The following is a 17,582-nucleotide window of genomic DNA, read 5'->3' as shown; positions in this document are numbered from 1 at the left end:
TGCCTAGGGAGGCAAAGTCAGATTTCAATCCCAAGGCTGACCGTGGAATTTCCCAACCCAAACTGGAGTCCTCTCTCACCCACTCTCCTCTTGCAGCTCTAGAAAGTGAGAGTCACTGGGGGACATTTCCAGAAAGCCTGCTCTGTGACCAGCTCAGCAGAGTGCTGGGGCCGAAAGGGTGTGTGACATGGGGTCAGAAAAGCCCAGAGCCTCCTGAACTCCCAGCTGGGAGGCAGAACAGGGAAAAGAACTGCGGAGGGAGTGTTGTTTGGGAAGCTCCATCTCACATGAGACTCACAGAGCTCCTGAAATCAGGGCATGTAAAATGTCCATAAGAGGAAAACCTAAAGAAGTGGAATGAAAAAGCCTCCAGGGAATGAGAAGCCTGGTGGGGATGGGTGCCTGGTGTCTGCTCTGGGATGGGCCCGGGGTGGGGGGACACCCAAGGGTTCCCTGTTTCCTCCTGGGAGGGCAGGTGGCCCGCAGCAAGAGGGATCGAGGTCATGGAGGCTGTTTCATCTTGGAGTGGACAGGTGTTCTCTTCTCAAGAAGTGAAGAGGAGGGAACTTTCCTGGTGATCCAGTGGCTAACAGTTCATGCTCCCAATGCAGGGGGCCCAGGTTCAATCCTTGCTAGGGGACTAGATCTCACATGCATCAATGAAAAGATCCCGAGTGCTGCAACTAAGACCCGGTGCAACCAACAAAATTAATAATGATAATAAAAAGAAGTGACAAGGAGTGCATTTTGTACAAAAGTTTGAGGAACTGAGTGTGCCTTCTTGGGATGATGGGGGCCTGGGCATGTGGTAGGGACTCAAGTCCTCCCTGCAGAAGAAATGAGAGATCAGCGTTCACGGATGTCTACACTGGGCCAGTCCCTGTGCTGGGCTTCCCAAGATGCTCAGGCCAGGCCCTGATCCTCAAGGGGCACACATTCTGCAGGAGCTACAAACACACAGACCAGTAACTATTGTTGGGACTGGGTAACTAGAGGTGGGACTGAGCCTGGGTCGGCATGTACGGTTGTTCAGGGTGTGCACCATTCACAGAGCCAGGAATCCTAGTGCTCTGCAGAGACGTGTGGCACACAAGTGTATGCAGAAGCTCTGAATGGAGGCACACGTCCTCGAAGAGGAAAGCTTCCGGGAAAACGGGACAGGGTTGGACTTGAACACTGATGGGATTTGCACAGCCGGGGTGCTCAGGGACCAGAAAGGGCATAGGAAAGAGAGTTTTGCAAGTCCAACCTTTTGGCGACCACTTTACCATTTCTGCAGGATCCCTGTAACACCTGCACTATTATTTACTTAATATTTATTTTCAAAGCATCTTTCTCTTTTTCACTTAAATAAATTTCGCTTAAAAGGAGACTTTTATTACTGCCATAAATGGAAAATCAGCATCACTTGCCATAAAGAGAGGGTAACAGTAAAAATAAACACTATGAAAACCAAACAGCGTTCGTAAATTCTAGCCAGGGAAGGTTGCCTGCTGAAGGCTACGAGCCTCCGTCCCTATTTCCTCTCATTAACAGGGGAGATGGGTGAGAGTTAGGTGTTAAGTTCAGAGTGGCACCAGGAAGACACATTCTTCTTGATCAGACTGGCTTGGGACGCAGGTCCAGCTGACGTGTGCCCATCAGTGGGCAGTCACCTCCCCCACTGTCACCGGCTCTGGCTGCCTTGGCCACTGGCCCAGTCCCACGATTCATCTTTAGTTGGCACCTCCGAGATCTTGTTCTCTCTGGCCCATAGACCTGAAAGCTTTCCCACTCACCTATATGGGGCAGCATCCTGTCTGATTTGCCAGAAGGTTCCCTGTGTCTTGCATGTGGGGAGGACTAACATCAATTTCAGGAATGAGGAGGCCTGAATGCATGCTAGTAGGATGAATGACGAAAGAAATGAATGGAGGGCTCCCTTCTGGCTGTACTGAAGCTTTGGAAGTGACTTTCTGAGGCATCAGTTTCCTTCCCATCCCTCTGCTGCCCCCACAAATGGGAAAAGAACATTACTTTTGTATTAAAACAAACATGAATATATTATGGCATGGAATACAGAACTCATGCATTTTGGATGAAACAGGAGACATCAAAGAAATGTTGCCCTTGGTGGGGAGCTGTTTACTCTCCAGCACGAGGCGAACCCCTTGTCAAGGACCTCCATCCCATCCAATCGGAGGCTGCCTTCATCTCTGCAGCCTCAGGCTCTTCAGACCATGCTCTGTGCACTGGAGGGTGAATGTGTTGGAAAAAGGGGCAGAGGACTCAGAGGAAAAAGAGGGACTGGGGACAGGTGAAGTCCAGGATTTACAGATGTAGATGCCTTTTCATCCATACCACAGAGCCCTTTTCACGAGTCCAAGCCCAATGCAGGGCATGATCCACAATCCTCACAACAATCTTACGGTTTTTCACAGATTAAAAAATCTAACACTTGGGGACAAAGGACTGTGTATCACAGGGCACAGATCCAGTAAATGGTAGGGCAAGGATGTGAACCCAAGTTCCAGGAAACTCCAGAGCCTGTATTATTCCACACCAGCCCCTCTCCCTAACATGTGGCTCCACTCTTTCTTGCTGTGTGACACTGTATAAGTCGCTTCACTTCTCTGGGCTTCAGTTCCCATGTGTGTCATTGGTTAAAGGCTTATTTTGAGGATTACATGAACTGTGCAGGTGAAGAGCCTGTTTCGGTGTTCTGGACACAGTAGGGCCTCAACATCCACTCACTGCTGAGTTTTAGGGACACACAAGCACATTGACCTAGGTGGGGTCCCTGCCCAGCCCCAGCTGATTGCCCACCCAATAACAATTCAAACTGCTAACACTTAATGTGCCTCGGTTTCCCCATCTGTAAAATGGGGAAAATAATAACAACCACTTCAGAGGCTGATGTAAGGTTTTTTTAAAATTAATTTTTCTTGTAGTTGCTAATGTGGTTAGTTTCTGTATACAGCAAAGAGAATCAGCTATTGTTTACATCTATGCCCTTGTTGTAAGGATTAAATCCATTAGCATTTTTATAAAGTGAGTGTCTGACTCGAAGTATGTGCTTATAAAAATGTTTCCTTTTTATTTATTTATTTAGTGGTAATTGAAGTGAAATTCACATAACATAAAATTAACCATGTTAAAGTGTACAAGTCAAGGGCATTGAGTACAGTCACCAAGTTGTGCGACTACCATGTCTATTTAGTCCCAAAACATTTTCATCTTCCCACTAAGCAGTCACTCCCCCTTCCCCCAGGCCCTGGCAACCACCAATCTGCCTTCTGTCTCTATGGATTTGCCTATTCTGGATATTTCACATAAACGGAATAATAGAATATGTGGTCTTTGGGGACATGCTTTTCTCACTAAGCATAATGTTTTTGAGGTTCATCCACATTGTAGCATATTATCAGATTCCATTCCTTTTTATACAGTTGTTTCTTTAATGAAATATCTCACAGAATCCCTAGCACAACCTGGGAAGCAGCCACTGTCACCCCCCTCTTCTTCAGATGAAGAAACTGAGGCACAGAGAGGGTGGGGACTTGCCCAGGCCCCCTTCCAGGCAGCCCCCACGCAGCAGGGCTGGCAGGCTGGGGGCGGGGTGCCTCCCAAGGCCACCAGCGCATATTGAAGGAGACAGCCGTGGAATTACAAATCTGGGGAGATTTCAGGAGAGTGGAAATGTTCTGGCACTTGCAGGATTGTGGAAGTTGAGCAGGTTTCCCCAGTGGAATTCCCGCCTCCTCTTCCCACACATCTAGGCCACAGGGGATCAAAGGGCTTGGGAGGGAGAAACCAAGTGTGGGGATGTTCATGGAGCCAGGGATGGGATGAAGGCTGATGGCTGCGCGGGTACCCTTTCTTTTCAAGCTCACCTGCACATCCTGCAAAGCCGGGGCGGGGGGTGGTGAGCCACCCACTGCACTGATGACTAGTGAGGCTCAGAGAGGTTGGCAGGGGAGGAGGGGCCAGGATTTGAGCCCCGGGGTCTGAGCTCAAAGTCCAGGTGCGTACCCATCCTCAAGGATTATCACAGATTGCAGGGGGTGTGGATGGAGGAAGCACAGGGAGGCTGCATCAGCCATAGAATGAGAGGTTACCCCAGAACCCCAGAGAGAAGCTTCCCCAGATCCACCAAGAAGGGGAAAGAAAAGTCTGGAAGCACCCAGAGTGGAGCGAGGGAGGCCGGGACCATGCAGGACAGAGCAAGAGAGCGGCAGAGACGGGGGCACCTGAAAGCCAGGTGCAGACAGAGACTGAGGCAGCGCGCCCAGGGACGCTTCGGAGCAGAGCTTCTGGGGATGCCCACAAGGCAGGGGCAGAGAGCAGAGTGGCTATGCTGTCGCCTCCTCCACCCCTTCTCCGCCGGCACTGGCCCAGTCAAACCCAGCTCCCCCAGGGACCCAGTTCCTGCCCCCACCCCAGTCCCTCCTAACTGCCCAACTGTGTCTGAGAAATCCAAGACTGTAGCAGTAAACACGTGGGCTCTGGAATCGAGCTGACCTGGATTTGAAACCCAACTCTACTTCCCAGAGGTCAGCCAAACTCCGAACCCGTTTCCTCATCTATAAAATGGGTATTGTGGGGACTCGAGGGGATCACACATACCTGTAAATGTCTGGCACACGGCAGGCTGCACAGAGCATTGTCCCGGCGGCTGCTATTCATGCTGCCTCTCTTGGGGGGCGGGGGGTCTTGCTCCAGCCCCGCCTCCCAAAGGCTCCCACCTCCTTTTCCCTCACCTGGAAGACTGGCCTTTAGGGAAGGCTTTTAAGCCCAATGACTATTCTAGAAGCAAATAAGCCCTAGCTGAAGGGTTCTGCCCTACCCCAAGGCCTTTGCACTTACTGTTCTCTCTGCCTGGGAGGGGATTTAATAGAAAGCAGCAGAGCTGGGATGGGGTTGGGGGCACCCAGTGCCTACGTGGAGTTCAGTGACCACTGCTGCGGTCTCTGGGGAACATGAGGAGACCAGCTGCTGAGTCTCGGGGCCCTGTCCCCAGAGCCCTGCCATCAGCCAGCCTGTCCGCCCCTCCCTCTCGTCTGCCTGCCCGAGACCATTAGCGTGGCTTTGCTGTGAGCACTATTTCCACCACCATGTGCTCTGGCCGCAGGGCCTCCATTAGGGACCCTTTCCTGGGGCCGATGACAGGCGGCAAACAGCTCCCCAGCGAGCCAGCTGTAATTGCTGCCGCCTCTAAGGTCGGAAATGATTTTTTTAAAACCTCACAAAGCAAAACAGACACCCTGCCGCCTGCTCTCTCCCTCCCCACCCTCAGCCAGGAACCAAGCCTGAGGTTTCTGAGAAAGGGGGGTGCAGTTAAGATTCCCCTCAGCCCAAGAGACACCCTTAACATGCCAGGCCAGGGGACAGCAAAGTTTGGGGCTCCGATCCCTTGCTTTGAACTCAGTGTGAGGCCCCGACATCTAAGCCACCCCCCATTTCCTCCTGGGCAAGACGAGCATGTTGATGGGTATCTGGGGTGCCTGCCAGGGTGACCGTGACGGGGCTCTGACAGGAGGTCACGGGCCTCTCCGTGAAGCAGAGAGAACCGCAAGGCAGGAGGGGAAGGAAGAGAGCCTGCCAAGAGGAGAAAATCACTCGGGAAAAGGTTCTGAGGAGGAAGGAGCTCGTGTGTTCAAGAATGGAAGCCAGAGTACTTCTACACGTGCGTGCGCACACACACACACACATGCACACACACCAGACACCCGGCTCCCCTCTCCTTTCAAGCCCATATTCCCATCAATCCCTGGGCACTTAAAAACCAGCCCCAGCATCCTATGAGCCCAGAAACTCAGCCCCTCTCCCCACAAACAGCCTCTCCTCCTCCATTAGCCCCTCAAGCCTCCAAGGCCTATTTAAGGCCCCCACTTCAACCCGCAGGGCCAGCCACGCCTTGTGCCTTCACCACCCAGAGATCCTCCAGGCCTGCCTCTGCCCTGGGGATCAAAACCAACCCTCCCCAGCCTATTCTCAGCACCTCCAGCCACGGCCTGCTTTTCCGGGTACGCCAGCAGGCCCCTCCAAATGAAGCCCCTGCCAGACCCAGACAGTTGGGCAGGGCTCCCTGCCGATCACCAGATTCTCCTCTCAGCCCTGATGGTCCCTGGATGCAGGCAAGGTGCCCACCGCCCCCAGGAGGTCTTCCCTGACTGCACCAGGACACAGCAACCACTCTTGCTGGGAACCCCCCGGAGATCTCCCTCCTCTGTGGCTCACCTGCCCTTTCTGTGGCTCTCACCTATGGCTGAATGTCCTCCATTATGTCTCCCTAAACTCACTCCTGCAGACACTCGCCAAGGAGCTGCCGGGGAAAGGAACTGAAGCTTCTTCCGAGGCCACCTCAGGTCACAACACAGAACAGTCTCCAGGGGTAGGGGAAGGACTCCAGAGCCTGGCTCTGCTTCACACCAGCCCTGTGTCCTGGGGCCAGCCTGGAACCTCAGTCACCCCCCACCCCATCCCGTGACATGAAGGCTGCTTCCCCCGAGGTCCACAAGGGGGCTTTGGGCGTCCTCAACAAGCCCCCCGACACTAGACCAAACCATGTGGTATTTTCCTGAGGAAACAACCCAGTTTTCACCAACCAGTCCAATTCTCAAGAGGATCGTGCCCTCCAAAAAAATTAGGAACCATTAGTCTAGACCAGGTCCAGTGCCCCTTGTAGCTTCCCCGTGTGGTCATTCACTCGTTTATTCGTTTTGTTCATTCAGCCGGCATTTCCTGGGTGCCTGCTCTGTGTGGGTGTCACTGTGATACACAGAATCCGTGCACGTGTAAGCCGGAGATGTCACCTGAAGAGAGGAGTGTGTGTGTGTGTGTGTGTGTGTGTGTGTGTGTGTGTGTGTTCAGAGAGACAGAGAGAAAGGGCAGACTGAGGTGGGAGAGATGAGAAAAGAGAGGAAGGAGATGGAGCAGACACAGGGAAAGGGACAAAGAAAGATGGAGAGAGATGGAAAGATGCAGATAGAGATCGAAAGAGAGACAGACAGACAAACCCATAGAAAGAGATCCGGAGGAAGGGAAGCAGGGGAGCATGTGGCACCGATGGGCACTGCCAGGCCCCTAATTGATGGCTCTGAGTGAGGCGCCCCCTCCTGGCTCCAGCTCTAACCTTCCAGATGCTCCCAGAGCCTCCACACCTCACATCCCAAGGGCACCTGCCTGGAGGGGGCTGGGGAGGCCGGACCTGATGCAAAGGCAGAGGGCACCTGCCTGGGCCCTTAGGCCAGTCCGATCAAGGACCACCCAGGCCCCTTCCTCCACACTGCCACAGCTCCTCCAGTCACACATGAGCAAATACCCGAGCATTCACTCCAGACTCGGGCTCAGACAAAGACAGCAGCCCCCGTGGGATCCAGGCAGGCGTGACCTTACTCCCACCGCTCCCCACTGATGATGCCAGACTTGGATCCAGGACCCGAGACTCTCAGCCCTAGGCTCTTTCAGCCAGAATGGGCCTTCTCAGCCTTTTGGCATCACGGGCCTTGACAGAATCCCATGAATCCAGGGCACGCTGTGGAACAAAACACTGGCCCACAAGCCCAGCTGGTTTGGCAACCAGCAGAGGACAGATGAGCGGGTTAAGAGCTGCAAGCTGGGCTCCAGCCCGGCTCAGCCATCCAACATCTGCGTGTCCTCAGGCAAGTCGCATCACCGCCCGCCCCCGCAAGCCTCAGTGGCCCCGTCTGTAAAATGGGAGTGCCCTCTGCACAGAACAGGCAAGGACTGGATGAGAGGAGGTAGGGAAGGGGTAGACACAGAGAAAATCCCCTGTGAGCCCTGGCTGGTGTTTTGGTTCAGAGCCTGCAAGGCCACTGAGAGCTAAGTGCCAGGTGCCAGATGGAATGCCAGGCCACCATCGGCTCCATCCTCACGTGTTGATTGGAGGACGAAGGACAGCACTTGGGAGGATACAGATGGGAGGTGTTCCAGATGCTTAGAGCTTAGGAGAACTCGGCGCTGTTCAGGTGGGAAAATGAGGCCCAGAGAGGGGCAAGGACCTGCCAAGCCACCCAGAAGCTGGAGGCAGGGGGAGGGTGGATAAAAACCCAGGTTTGACTCCCTGCCCCAATTCTGGCATTTTAAGTGGGAGCGGAAATGATAAAGGAATCTCTTAACACTGGGAGCAGTGAAGGCCCCCACCCCCACCGTGTCCCCAGTGTGGGGCTGGGCCTCCTCAGTGTTGGGAGTCCTGCCCAGCTCAGCCCTTGTCCCAGCCCCACCACTAAACTGCTGGGTGGCACATCTCATTAACACCCACTGTCTTCTGGCTTCTGCCCACGTCACCAGTCTTTGCTTATTTGGGAAAGAAGGCAGGCTTCCCCTCTGTGATACCCCCAGCTAATAACTGGTTCAGCTTGCATACCTCCTGTGATGGGGAGCTCACTCTTGGTACCTTCACTTCTCCAGGAGGAGCGTGCCCTTCTCCAGGCTGAACATCATTCCTGCTCCTTAACTCATCACAATTTACATTTACATATATTTTACAAGTTTAGTTGTCTGAGCAAGAGCCCTATCTGTCTTCTTCACTGGTATATCCCCAGTGGCTAAAAGAGCCTGCTCCATGGTAGGTTCTCAACTATTAAGATATTTGTTGAATGAAGAAAGGAATGAATGAATGATCTTGGAACTGTTAGGCCAGCAGTTCCCAGTGTGAGGAATAGGAGTATGAGGTGGGAGGGGGTGGCCTGCAGGCCAGCACCCCCAAGTATGGTGACCCCCATACACAAATGCATCTGTGTACCACCTGTACTATTACGTCCATCATGCTTTTCTATAAATGAACTCACTATGTTTTAATATCCCTGTTAGGCTCATTCTAAGCAATCATATCTGTGAAATCGCAGTTTTGATGTGCTGGTTATATTTTTCCAATCCACATTAAAATAAATGCATAACTATTAAAATGTAAGAGGTTTGTCTGTGTTCTGCCTAAAACCATCTCTCAGGTAGGACCCAATCTTGCTGGGAGGGGTCTTCTTGAAGAAGGGGATGGTGGAGCTGGCTTCAAGGAAGGGGAGGGGACACAGCAGTGGACAGAGGGACCTGGAGCAGCAGCAGCCCCTCTGCCCACCCCCTGCCCCACCTCCCTTCTCCACAGCAGCAGGTACCAGAGCGATCCTGGGGTCACCAGCCGGTAAAGGAGTGGATTTATCCCCCTAGTGAGACCATGGCCCCTTTTTCCATTGGAAGAATCCTACTGGGGCTGGGAGAAGAGGCTATATCCTGGGACCCCGTTACCCTCAGGGCTGAAGCATCTCATATGCACCCCAAGGGGCTAGGCCTGGGGGTCTACCCACTGCAAGAGGAAATCACCCTTACTCACCCTAGATGCCCATGTCGTGGTCAGTAAGGATGAGGAATGGGTTTGTGTTTTATGATTTTTCTACTAATAACATGGATTTCTTATGAAATTAAAATTAAGTGTTTAAAATGACACTGACTTGGCATGAACAGAAGTTTACATTCAGACCTTAGACTTCTACCTCCTTGCCACCCTCTCCATCACTCCCTGCCGTCTCCCTGGGCTGGGCGTTGTGGTGGGTACCAGGACATGAGGGACTCTGACCCGCTCCCACCATGGAGCCCTGGTCATTACAGTGAGGGTGGTGAGAGTGCCCAGATGCCAGTCCCCATGTGCCCAGCTGGCCCCAAACTCCCTTGGGGCTGAGACACTCTTCCCATAACGCCTTCAACAACTGGTTCAGTCCCTAAAGTCCAAGGTCATGGCTGAGCACCAGGAGGTGGGCTTGCTTCACGTCCCCTTTCCCTTCTTTCTGACACCTACCTCTCCCAAGGGTGCCGATGTCACTGTTCACACCACGTATCCACTCTCCTTACCCATCTGATTTTCTCAACCTATGACAGAGGCTAGAAAGTCACCAAGACAGGTTCTGGCCTGGGGGTGGCCAGGTCCACGGCTGCGCAGCTCGGGTGTGGAATGTAGAGGTCATCATCACAGGGCCAAGGGCCTCTCCCTCCTCTCTGGCACACAACAGCATTGCAAACTTGGGCCCCGTCTGGGCTCCAATACTTGCTAGGTGCGTGACCTTGGGCAAGCCCTTTTAACCTCATGGAATCTCAGGTTCCACATGAACACAATTGGGCCAGGGGAAGTCCCCTCCCCTTAGGCTTCTTAGAAGGATCAAATGAAACAATGCCATTTAAAACCCTGACATGATGATATACATTTGCTTCTGTATAATTCTCACTCTCTTTTTTTAAGTATTTATTTATTTGGCTGTGCCAGGTCCGAGTTGCAGCATGTGAACCCTTGGTTGCAGCATGCAAACCCTTGGTTGTGGCATACAAACTCTTGTTGCAGCAAGTGAGATCTAGTTCCCTGACCAGGGACTGAACTCAGGCCCTCTGCATTGGGAGCCCAGAATCTTAACCACTGGCCCACCAGGGAAGTCCCCTCACTCTCTTTTTGTACAGAGGTGGGTCAGGGGATCCCCAAAGCCAAGCACTAACCTCCCAGGCAATCTGGGCGCACGCTCTCTTGGCCAAGGCCTTGGTTTTCCCCTTTGTGAAATGGGTAGAAGATGGTCCCAAAGGCCCTGCTGGCTTGGCCTGAGCCTCAGTGATTCATTCATTCCAAGTGCTCCATCTCCTGCCCCGATGACTGGCAGGTGGGAGGGGACCACTCTCCCCGCACCCCAGGCCCTGCCCACTTACTTGTCACCAAGAGACTTCCCCCAACAGGCCTGCTGTCACGGAGGCAGCGAGTTGAATTCCCAGTCCTGCTGGCCGCCTGCGGCTCCCCTTGCTTGGGGAAAAGGCTGAGGGAGCCGCTGATAGGCAAAGTGTCAAAAGCAATTGGTGTGAAGGACTTGGGGAAAACTGCTTGCGAGGGCCAATTCCCCACAGGAGGCCAGGAAACCCTCAGCCCAGGGCGGAGTGTTTACGGGCGTAATTGATAGAATAATCACCAACACCCGAGACAACGGCGAACACATTTTTAACATCATAACCTTCGGAAGACAGCACTCAATTTTCTCCATCTCCCAACCACCAAACTAGCCAGCTTATTGATGGGGAGATACCAACAGTTCGGGAAGGAACGCAAGAAAGCCAGGGTCATTTTTCAGTGCACGGGCTGTTTGCCAAATAGCCTGGCGGCCCCCACCCCCTCCCAGCATCCCGCTGCACCCTCCTGGCAACAGAGAAAACCTCAGGACAGGGAATCACTCAATGGACAAAGGCCCGGCCAAGCCAGGATCCTTGTCTGCATTGGGGTGTATTAATAATTGAAGGTGCTGGCCTAGGGGTGTGTGTATGTGTGTGTGCGTGTGTGTGTCAGGGCGAGGGCGGGAGGATGGATGTTTGCTGCAGTGAAGGGCTTCCTGGGGCTCCTCTGAGGGTCCACATACCCATCCCAGGCGGGACTCTTCCTTGTTGGCAATCCAGCAGCCCCTGGCACCAGGCAATTTCCCATCCATACATGTCTCATCAGGTTGGGTGAATAGTTAAGGCAGTGACTCTAAGACTCCAGGCCTGGGGAACTTATTGAAATGAAGATTCCAGGGTCCTCTCAACAATCATTTTGGCCAATGAATCTGTATTTTAACAAACTCCCTGGTTGCCGGGAACACAGGAGATCCACAAAGATCCTCATTAAAGATCCTGCCTCCTGAGGACTTCTCTGGTGGTCCAGCAGTTAGGACTGTGTTTGATCCCTGGTCAGAGAACTAGGATCCTGTGTGTGGTGCGGCCAAAAAAATTAAACAGATCCTGCCTTCCAGACCCCTACTGTGAATAAGATCTAGGAAGAGTCCTGAAGAAGAAGTCCAATCCAGCTTCCTGCTTCTAACTTGCACGTGGCCTCAGTAAGATCTCATCACCTTGCTGAGCTGCTGGTTCCTCTTGGTGGAACCCACTGCTTTCCCAGTTCTCCGGGGAGCTGAAAGGCAGTCCCTGGGGTAGGGACGGGCAGGGGAAGGAGTTACATCACACAACTGGCCAAGCCTGCCTGACAGCTGTGCTGGGGGAGGCAGGTTTGGAACTGCCAGACACACTTTCATTGTAGGCTCGTGTTCCCAGCTCTCTGTACAGACTCAGTGACCTTCAGCAAGTCACTGGCCCTTTGTAACCTTTGTTTCCTCCTATGCCGGGTGTCAGCCTTAGTGAGTAAACACTGGTCAGGGGTTTGGAAGCACCTACCACACCGGAGGAAGTTCATAAATGCCAGCTCTCTTTCCTCCCACCTGCGCTGTGCTCAGGGCAATGAGCTAACCCTATCTGATCAGAAAAAATCAAATTAGCTGCTATTCATTGAATACCTACTCAGCATAGATACTGACCATCACCACCCTCGCCTCCTGTTTCCCGCTGTCTCCCTAAGAGACAGGGACCACTCCCTCCCCATCACTCCTCATGCCTTTAAAATCCCCTCTGCGAAGTGGGCTGAGTGGAGGCAGCCGGGAGGTGGGAAGTGAGACCGATGTCCTTGCGGACCCATCTGACTGTGGGCTTTCCCTGTGACAAGCCCGGGGCGAGCGGGTGGAAGGCGTTAGCCTGGTGGCCGGGCTGGGCTGGGCTGGAACTGAGCTGGAGAGCAGCCACCAAGCGGTTGGGGTCAGTGGACTCCTCCCTGGGAGCCCCCACTTCCAGCTTCCCACCCCGACCCGAGGCACAAAGACACCTCCCCAAGCCAGGCACATTTCCTGAATCAGCTGAGGACACGCAGAGCCCAGGAATAATGGAACGATCGGGCTCCAATCTGCTAAACAGCAATTTCTGGGCTTTTTCAGCACACACAGCTTTTATCAAATTGGTATTCTCCTCCTGAACACAAACGGCTTATTAGACATGACCCACTTATCCACCGCGTCTCACTATCATTAATAACAGTTTCTTTTTGTGATTAAGTGAGTGGCTCCGAGCCCTTCCTGTGGTGTTGGGCGTCTGGCCCGGCAGAGGGGCAGCGGTGGGGGCTCCTTGGCATCAACTGCTTTGTGACTTTGAACCTGGTAGTGATGGGAGCCGGCAGTCTGGACCCTGCAGAGTGGTCCAGCCTCTTCGCTTCTTGAGGGACAGAAAGAGCCCTAGAGGGGTGACTCAGAACTGCACGGTGGGTCAGGGAGAGAAGCCAGGCTCCCCTGCAGCCAGCGCTGTGTCCTTCCCATCCAACCCCTCCTCTGGGCCCTTGCTGGACCTCCCCAGGGTGCGATGGGGACAATACAGCCAGTGGGGCAGAGCTGTGCCCTAAACACGCCTGGCACCAGGGGGCAGGCAGAGACTGCCACACAGGGGCGAACTCTGCTTCCCGATGAGGGGGCCACCTCGGAGCCTCAGGAATGACAGAGTGGCACCCACAGCCTGGGGGTCTGTGTCTGCACCCACAGCTCCAGGCATGGGATGGTGGCAAACCTCAGAGCACCACTCCTTGTATCTCTCGGGACCGAAAATTCAGGAAAGCCCTTCCTTGGAACACCCTCCTAGTGTGAGTTCCAACCGTGCCAAGGAACTGAGCGGAGCCAGGAGGGGAGCGGGAGGAGGAATCCCTAGTTTCCCTTGAATGGAGGGAACCTGACAGGGAGATGACTGTCCTGGAAAAAGCACTGTCTTTGCCCGACGGACTCTGCGGCCAGTCTCGGTTCAACCACTCACTCACTGTGTGACCTTGGGCGAGTCTCTTTACCTCTGAGCCTTGGTTTTCCCATCTGTATACTAAAGATCAAAATAACCCTTCCCCTATTTTACCACTGCTCCAGCCAGGTCGGTAGAAATTAGATGAGGGATAAGAAAGGTGTGCAAATGGTACACAGAGCGGTTACTATTTAACCTGGTCAGGAAGAAGGGTGTAGGGAGTCATAGTTCCTCAAAAGCAGAGACCCTGAGAAGGGCTTACTCTCCCAAGCAATTCCAACTCATACGTCATGCCCCAGCAAAGCCTTCTCTGATCTCCTACCACCATAGCCCTTACTCTTTTCCATCAGAATAAATCACCCAGTTCTCTGCCCTTTGTGCAAACCTGTCCCCAGTCCTGGGCATACACTGCCCAGCATGGGTGCCGCAGCCTCCCCTACCAGCTCAGAAACCCTTGTAGGGAAGAGACGGATGGATGAAGCGTCTCCATTTTCATCTATGCCCTGGTCCTCATGCAAGAAGGAGTCCACTTCACGGAGGAAGGGGGAGCCCCTGCAGCTGCTGGCCTCAGACAATCCAACTCTACCGCCAACTTGGGCTCCTCTGGGGCTGGAAGGAGCTTCTAACACTCTGGCAGCCAGTGCTGGGAATGCTCACTTGCTCTCCAGCTCCCACGGAGGCCGAGTTGAGAGGTCCCACCTTTTAGTCCTCTGGGGTCAAAGATGAGGATGAGAGGGGACCCTACAGAAGGATGGCAGGGGGCTTCCTGCCCACCCCTAGAGGCAGACAAAAGCTCCAGGCTTCCCTCTTCCCCTTCCACGCCTCCGGCTGGAAGCAGCAATGCTAACTATTCCAGCGTCTTTGAGGGGCTCCCACCAAGCCAAGATGCTACCCACCTGATGGGGTGGCTGCAGTCCAGGCTACCAGTTCTCAAGAAGAGGGCTCATCTGTCCCCCAGGACCCTTCCCAGTGGGGCAGGTGCAGAGAGGGAAGGGACAAGGACAGCTACCAGGTTAAACCCACAAAGGGGAAAGGCAGATGGGCAGAGAGGGGTGGGTGGGCAAAGTGTGTTCACAAGTGTGTGTATTTTGCCAGTGTGTCTGCAGGAAGGCGGGCAGGCAAGAGTTGTGCACTGGGGTGCCAGCTGGCAGGGTGTGAGCCCTCCGGCTGCACCTGCTGTGTGTGTAGTGGGCACAGAAGTGAGGGCGATCCAAGAAGGTGTCTGGAGATGTGTGAGGATAGGAGTTGTGTGAGAAAGCAGCGAGTGTGGCTGTGTGTCCGTGGCCGGTCATGGAGGTGTATGTGTCCGCGCGAGTGTAGAGGGTGGGAAACGAGCCCTCCGCGTGAGTGGCATGGAGGTGGCACGCGAGGTGCACCCTCGTCCGCAGGAGTGGCCAGGGAGCCAGGGCCGGTCCGCAGACCCGGCAGGGGGCGCCCCCCCTCGGACTCCCGCCACCGGCGGCGTGGGTTCGAGCCCGAAGACGGCCAAGTTGCAGCCGCGCGGCCCAGGGTGGGGTTTAGTGGGGAAGTCCGCGGGGGCGGCGACCCAACTCACCGTGGCCGGAGATGTGATTGTCCCAGGGCGCGTGGCCGGCGGGCCGCGTGGCGCCGCCGAGTTGCAGGAAAAGTGCCAGGTAGTGGAGGGCGCCCAGCGCCACGGCGAGCGGGGCTCCCATGGTGCGCGCTCGGGCCGGAGGGGGCGCCGCCGCCTCACATCGGGGCTCAGAAGACCGCAGACCTCGCGCCCTCCGGCCCCTGCCCGGTGCGGCCTGGCTGCCCGGCTGCGGCTGCTGCCCCTTCGCCCGCAGAACCCGGTCGGGCCCCGGTTCCGGCCCCCGCCCGGCTCCGGCCCAGCCCCGGCTGCGGGAAGCGAGCGCACGCCCAGCCGGCCGCCTCCGACTGCGGGACTCTTCCCTTCCGCGGAAGGCCACTCCGCTCGGCGCCGTGCCGCCGCACCCCCTCCCTCCCGCTCCCCCCGCCCGCCCAGAGGAGGCGGCGGCGGCGGCGGAGGGATCTGCCGCTTGATTTATCATCAAAGTTTTGCCCAGGCTGGGATTTTTAAAGTGGTACCCGCAACTTCTCCCCGCCCGAGAGCGCAAGTGGGGGCGAGATGGGATGGAGGAAGCCACCCCAGGGACCCGGTTCCTGCAAAGCATAACACTACTGGTTCCAGGAACTGAAATGCTCTCCAGTGGGATAAAGAGGAAAACGAATCGACCAGACCCAGCGCGCTCAAGAGGGATTCCTCAACTTTGCTAGCTGGGCGGTGCCGAGGTCAGGGAGGCAGGTGGGGGTGGGTGGGTGGAGGGGAGGGGGAGGTAGAAAGAAAACCTGGGCTGAGGCACAGGAGACCTGGTTAATTAGACCTGCCTGCCGCAGGCCGTGTGATCGTGTCCGAGTGTCTACCCCAGGCTGAGCTTCAAGGTCTTCATCTGAGAAGTGGGAATAAATAGCTGCATTCAGGGATCCTGGTGAGGATTTGCAAAATCGTGTGTGTAAAGCGCTAAGCTCCTCGTGGTAGGAGCTCAATAGTTATTACTGATGTTTTCCCTCTCTCTGGGACTCAGTTTTCATGTCCGTGTAGTGGGTGTAAGGCAGGCCAGTTGCTGGGTCTCCTTCTAGAGAGGCTGGGCCTTGTGCAGTGGATTGGATCGCCCCCTTCTGGACTGTAGGGCTCCCTCCCTTGGACAGAGTGGCCTAGAGGTGTTGGTGAACGAAGCCACTTTCATTTCCAGGAGCAGGAATCCTAGGAGATCCTCCGATTCCTCCTCTGACTGTTTTACTGGGGCTGTTGAGACAGATCTCCAGTACAGATATAAGGCGGACCTGTGGCTTCATTTAAAAGAAGACTAAGCACGTTAAATCAGAGACGGAGCTTCTCCGAGGACCTCAGCGAGTTTGGGGCCAAGTTCCTGGCTCCCGGGCAGGATCTCTCCTACTCTCATCCCTTGTGCTTCATCAGGCATCGTTCCGGGCACAGCCCTACCCGCCGCGGTTTCAGCACCTCGGAGGAGGACAGCGTCCACCCCGACACCCATCTTTTCAACCTCACCCACCGCACCTCTTCGGACTCTTGGATGGGAGGGTTCAGCACCATGGACAGACCTTCTGATTGCCTCCCACGCCCCCGCCGAATGGAAGTCAGAGCTAGAGAAGGCCCCACAGCCCTCTCCAGACCACACACAGGTGGATCCAGCATTGTGGACATCTCCCCAATTTTGAGAATAAGGTTAGAGCCCGAGGGACAGCTTTCCTCCTCACCCCCGTCTTTCATTTGTTCTCTCATACCCCTTTCCAGTAATATGGCGGACAACACACCCGTTGCGGCCTCTGCTCTCCAGCAACAATATAGTTTTTTCGAAACCATGGACAGCACCCTGAAGGGTCGCGCACTTGCGAATACTGCTTCTACGCAACTGACAGCATTCACAGAACCCGCGGCGCGACGCTGCCTTCAGCACCGCGGACAAACCCCGTCGTCTTCTAGCTCCTTCCCGGCCATATTCTCTGGAGTAAGGGCCTTTTTTTTTTTTTGGCCTGATTAACTTACTTATCATTTCCTTCCCACGCAGAGGTAGTATTTATTTAGGCTATCCTGGAATGGCCTCGCGTCTTGGATCCTATGAAAGCGTTTCCTCATTCATTAATTCACTTTGCCGTCTCTCCCAGTGAAATGGTTTCCATCGCCCCTGTTATAAAGATGGAGAATCTTTTGTTGTTTGGCTGCACGGGGTCTTAGCTGTGGCAGACCGGACCTTTGATCTTCATTGCAATTGCGGCATGTGGAATCTTTAGTTGCTGGCATGTGGGTCTAGTTCCCTGACCAGAGATCAAACCCTTGCCCCCCTTCATTTGGAGTGTGAAGTCTTAGCCACTGGACCACCAGGGAAGTCCTGAAGCTAAGAATCTTCAAGATCACATAGCAGCTGGTGCTATGACTGAATCCCGGGACTCTTTCAATCCCAGCCTGAAGCCTCTCCAGGAGAATG

General features: G+C 54.6%; 1 protein-coding gene across 1 annotated transcript in view; it reads right to left on the bottom strand.

The window, feature by feature from the left end:
- The window catches only part of VSTM2L (V-set and transmembrane domain containing 2 like), a 38,110-nt gene extending 22,818 nt beyond the window's left edge, over nucleotides 1-15,292 (bottom strand). Inside the window, exon 1 of the mRNA XM_061125845.1 lies at nucleotides 15,149-15,292. Within this exon, the coding sequence (XP_060981828.1) occupies nucleotides 15,149-15,269 (121 nt within the window). The 5' untranslated portion in view covers nucleotides 15,270-15,292. The remainder of the gene's footprint in view (nucleotides 1-15,148) is intronic.
- Nucleotides 15,293-17,582: the final 2,290 nt, after the last annotated feature.

Source organism: Dama dama, chromosome 23, assembly GCF_033118175.1.
Source record: "Dama dama isolate Ldn47 chromosome 23, ASM3311817v1, whole genome shotgun sequence".
Classification (NCBI taxonomy): Eukaryota; Metazoa; Chordata; class Mammalia; order Artiodactyla; family Cervidae; genus Dama; species Dama dama.
The sequence above is the reverse complement of the archived record's forward strand: the minus strand, read 5'-3'. Positions and strand labels throughout refer to the sequence as shown.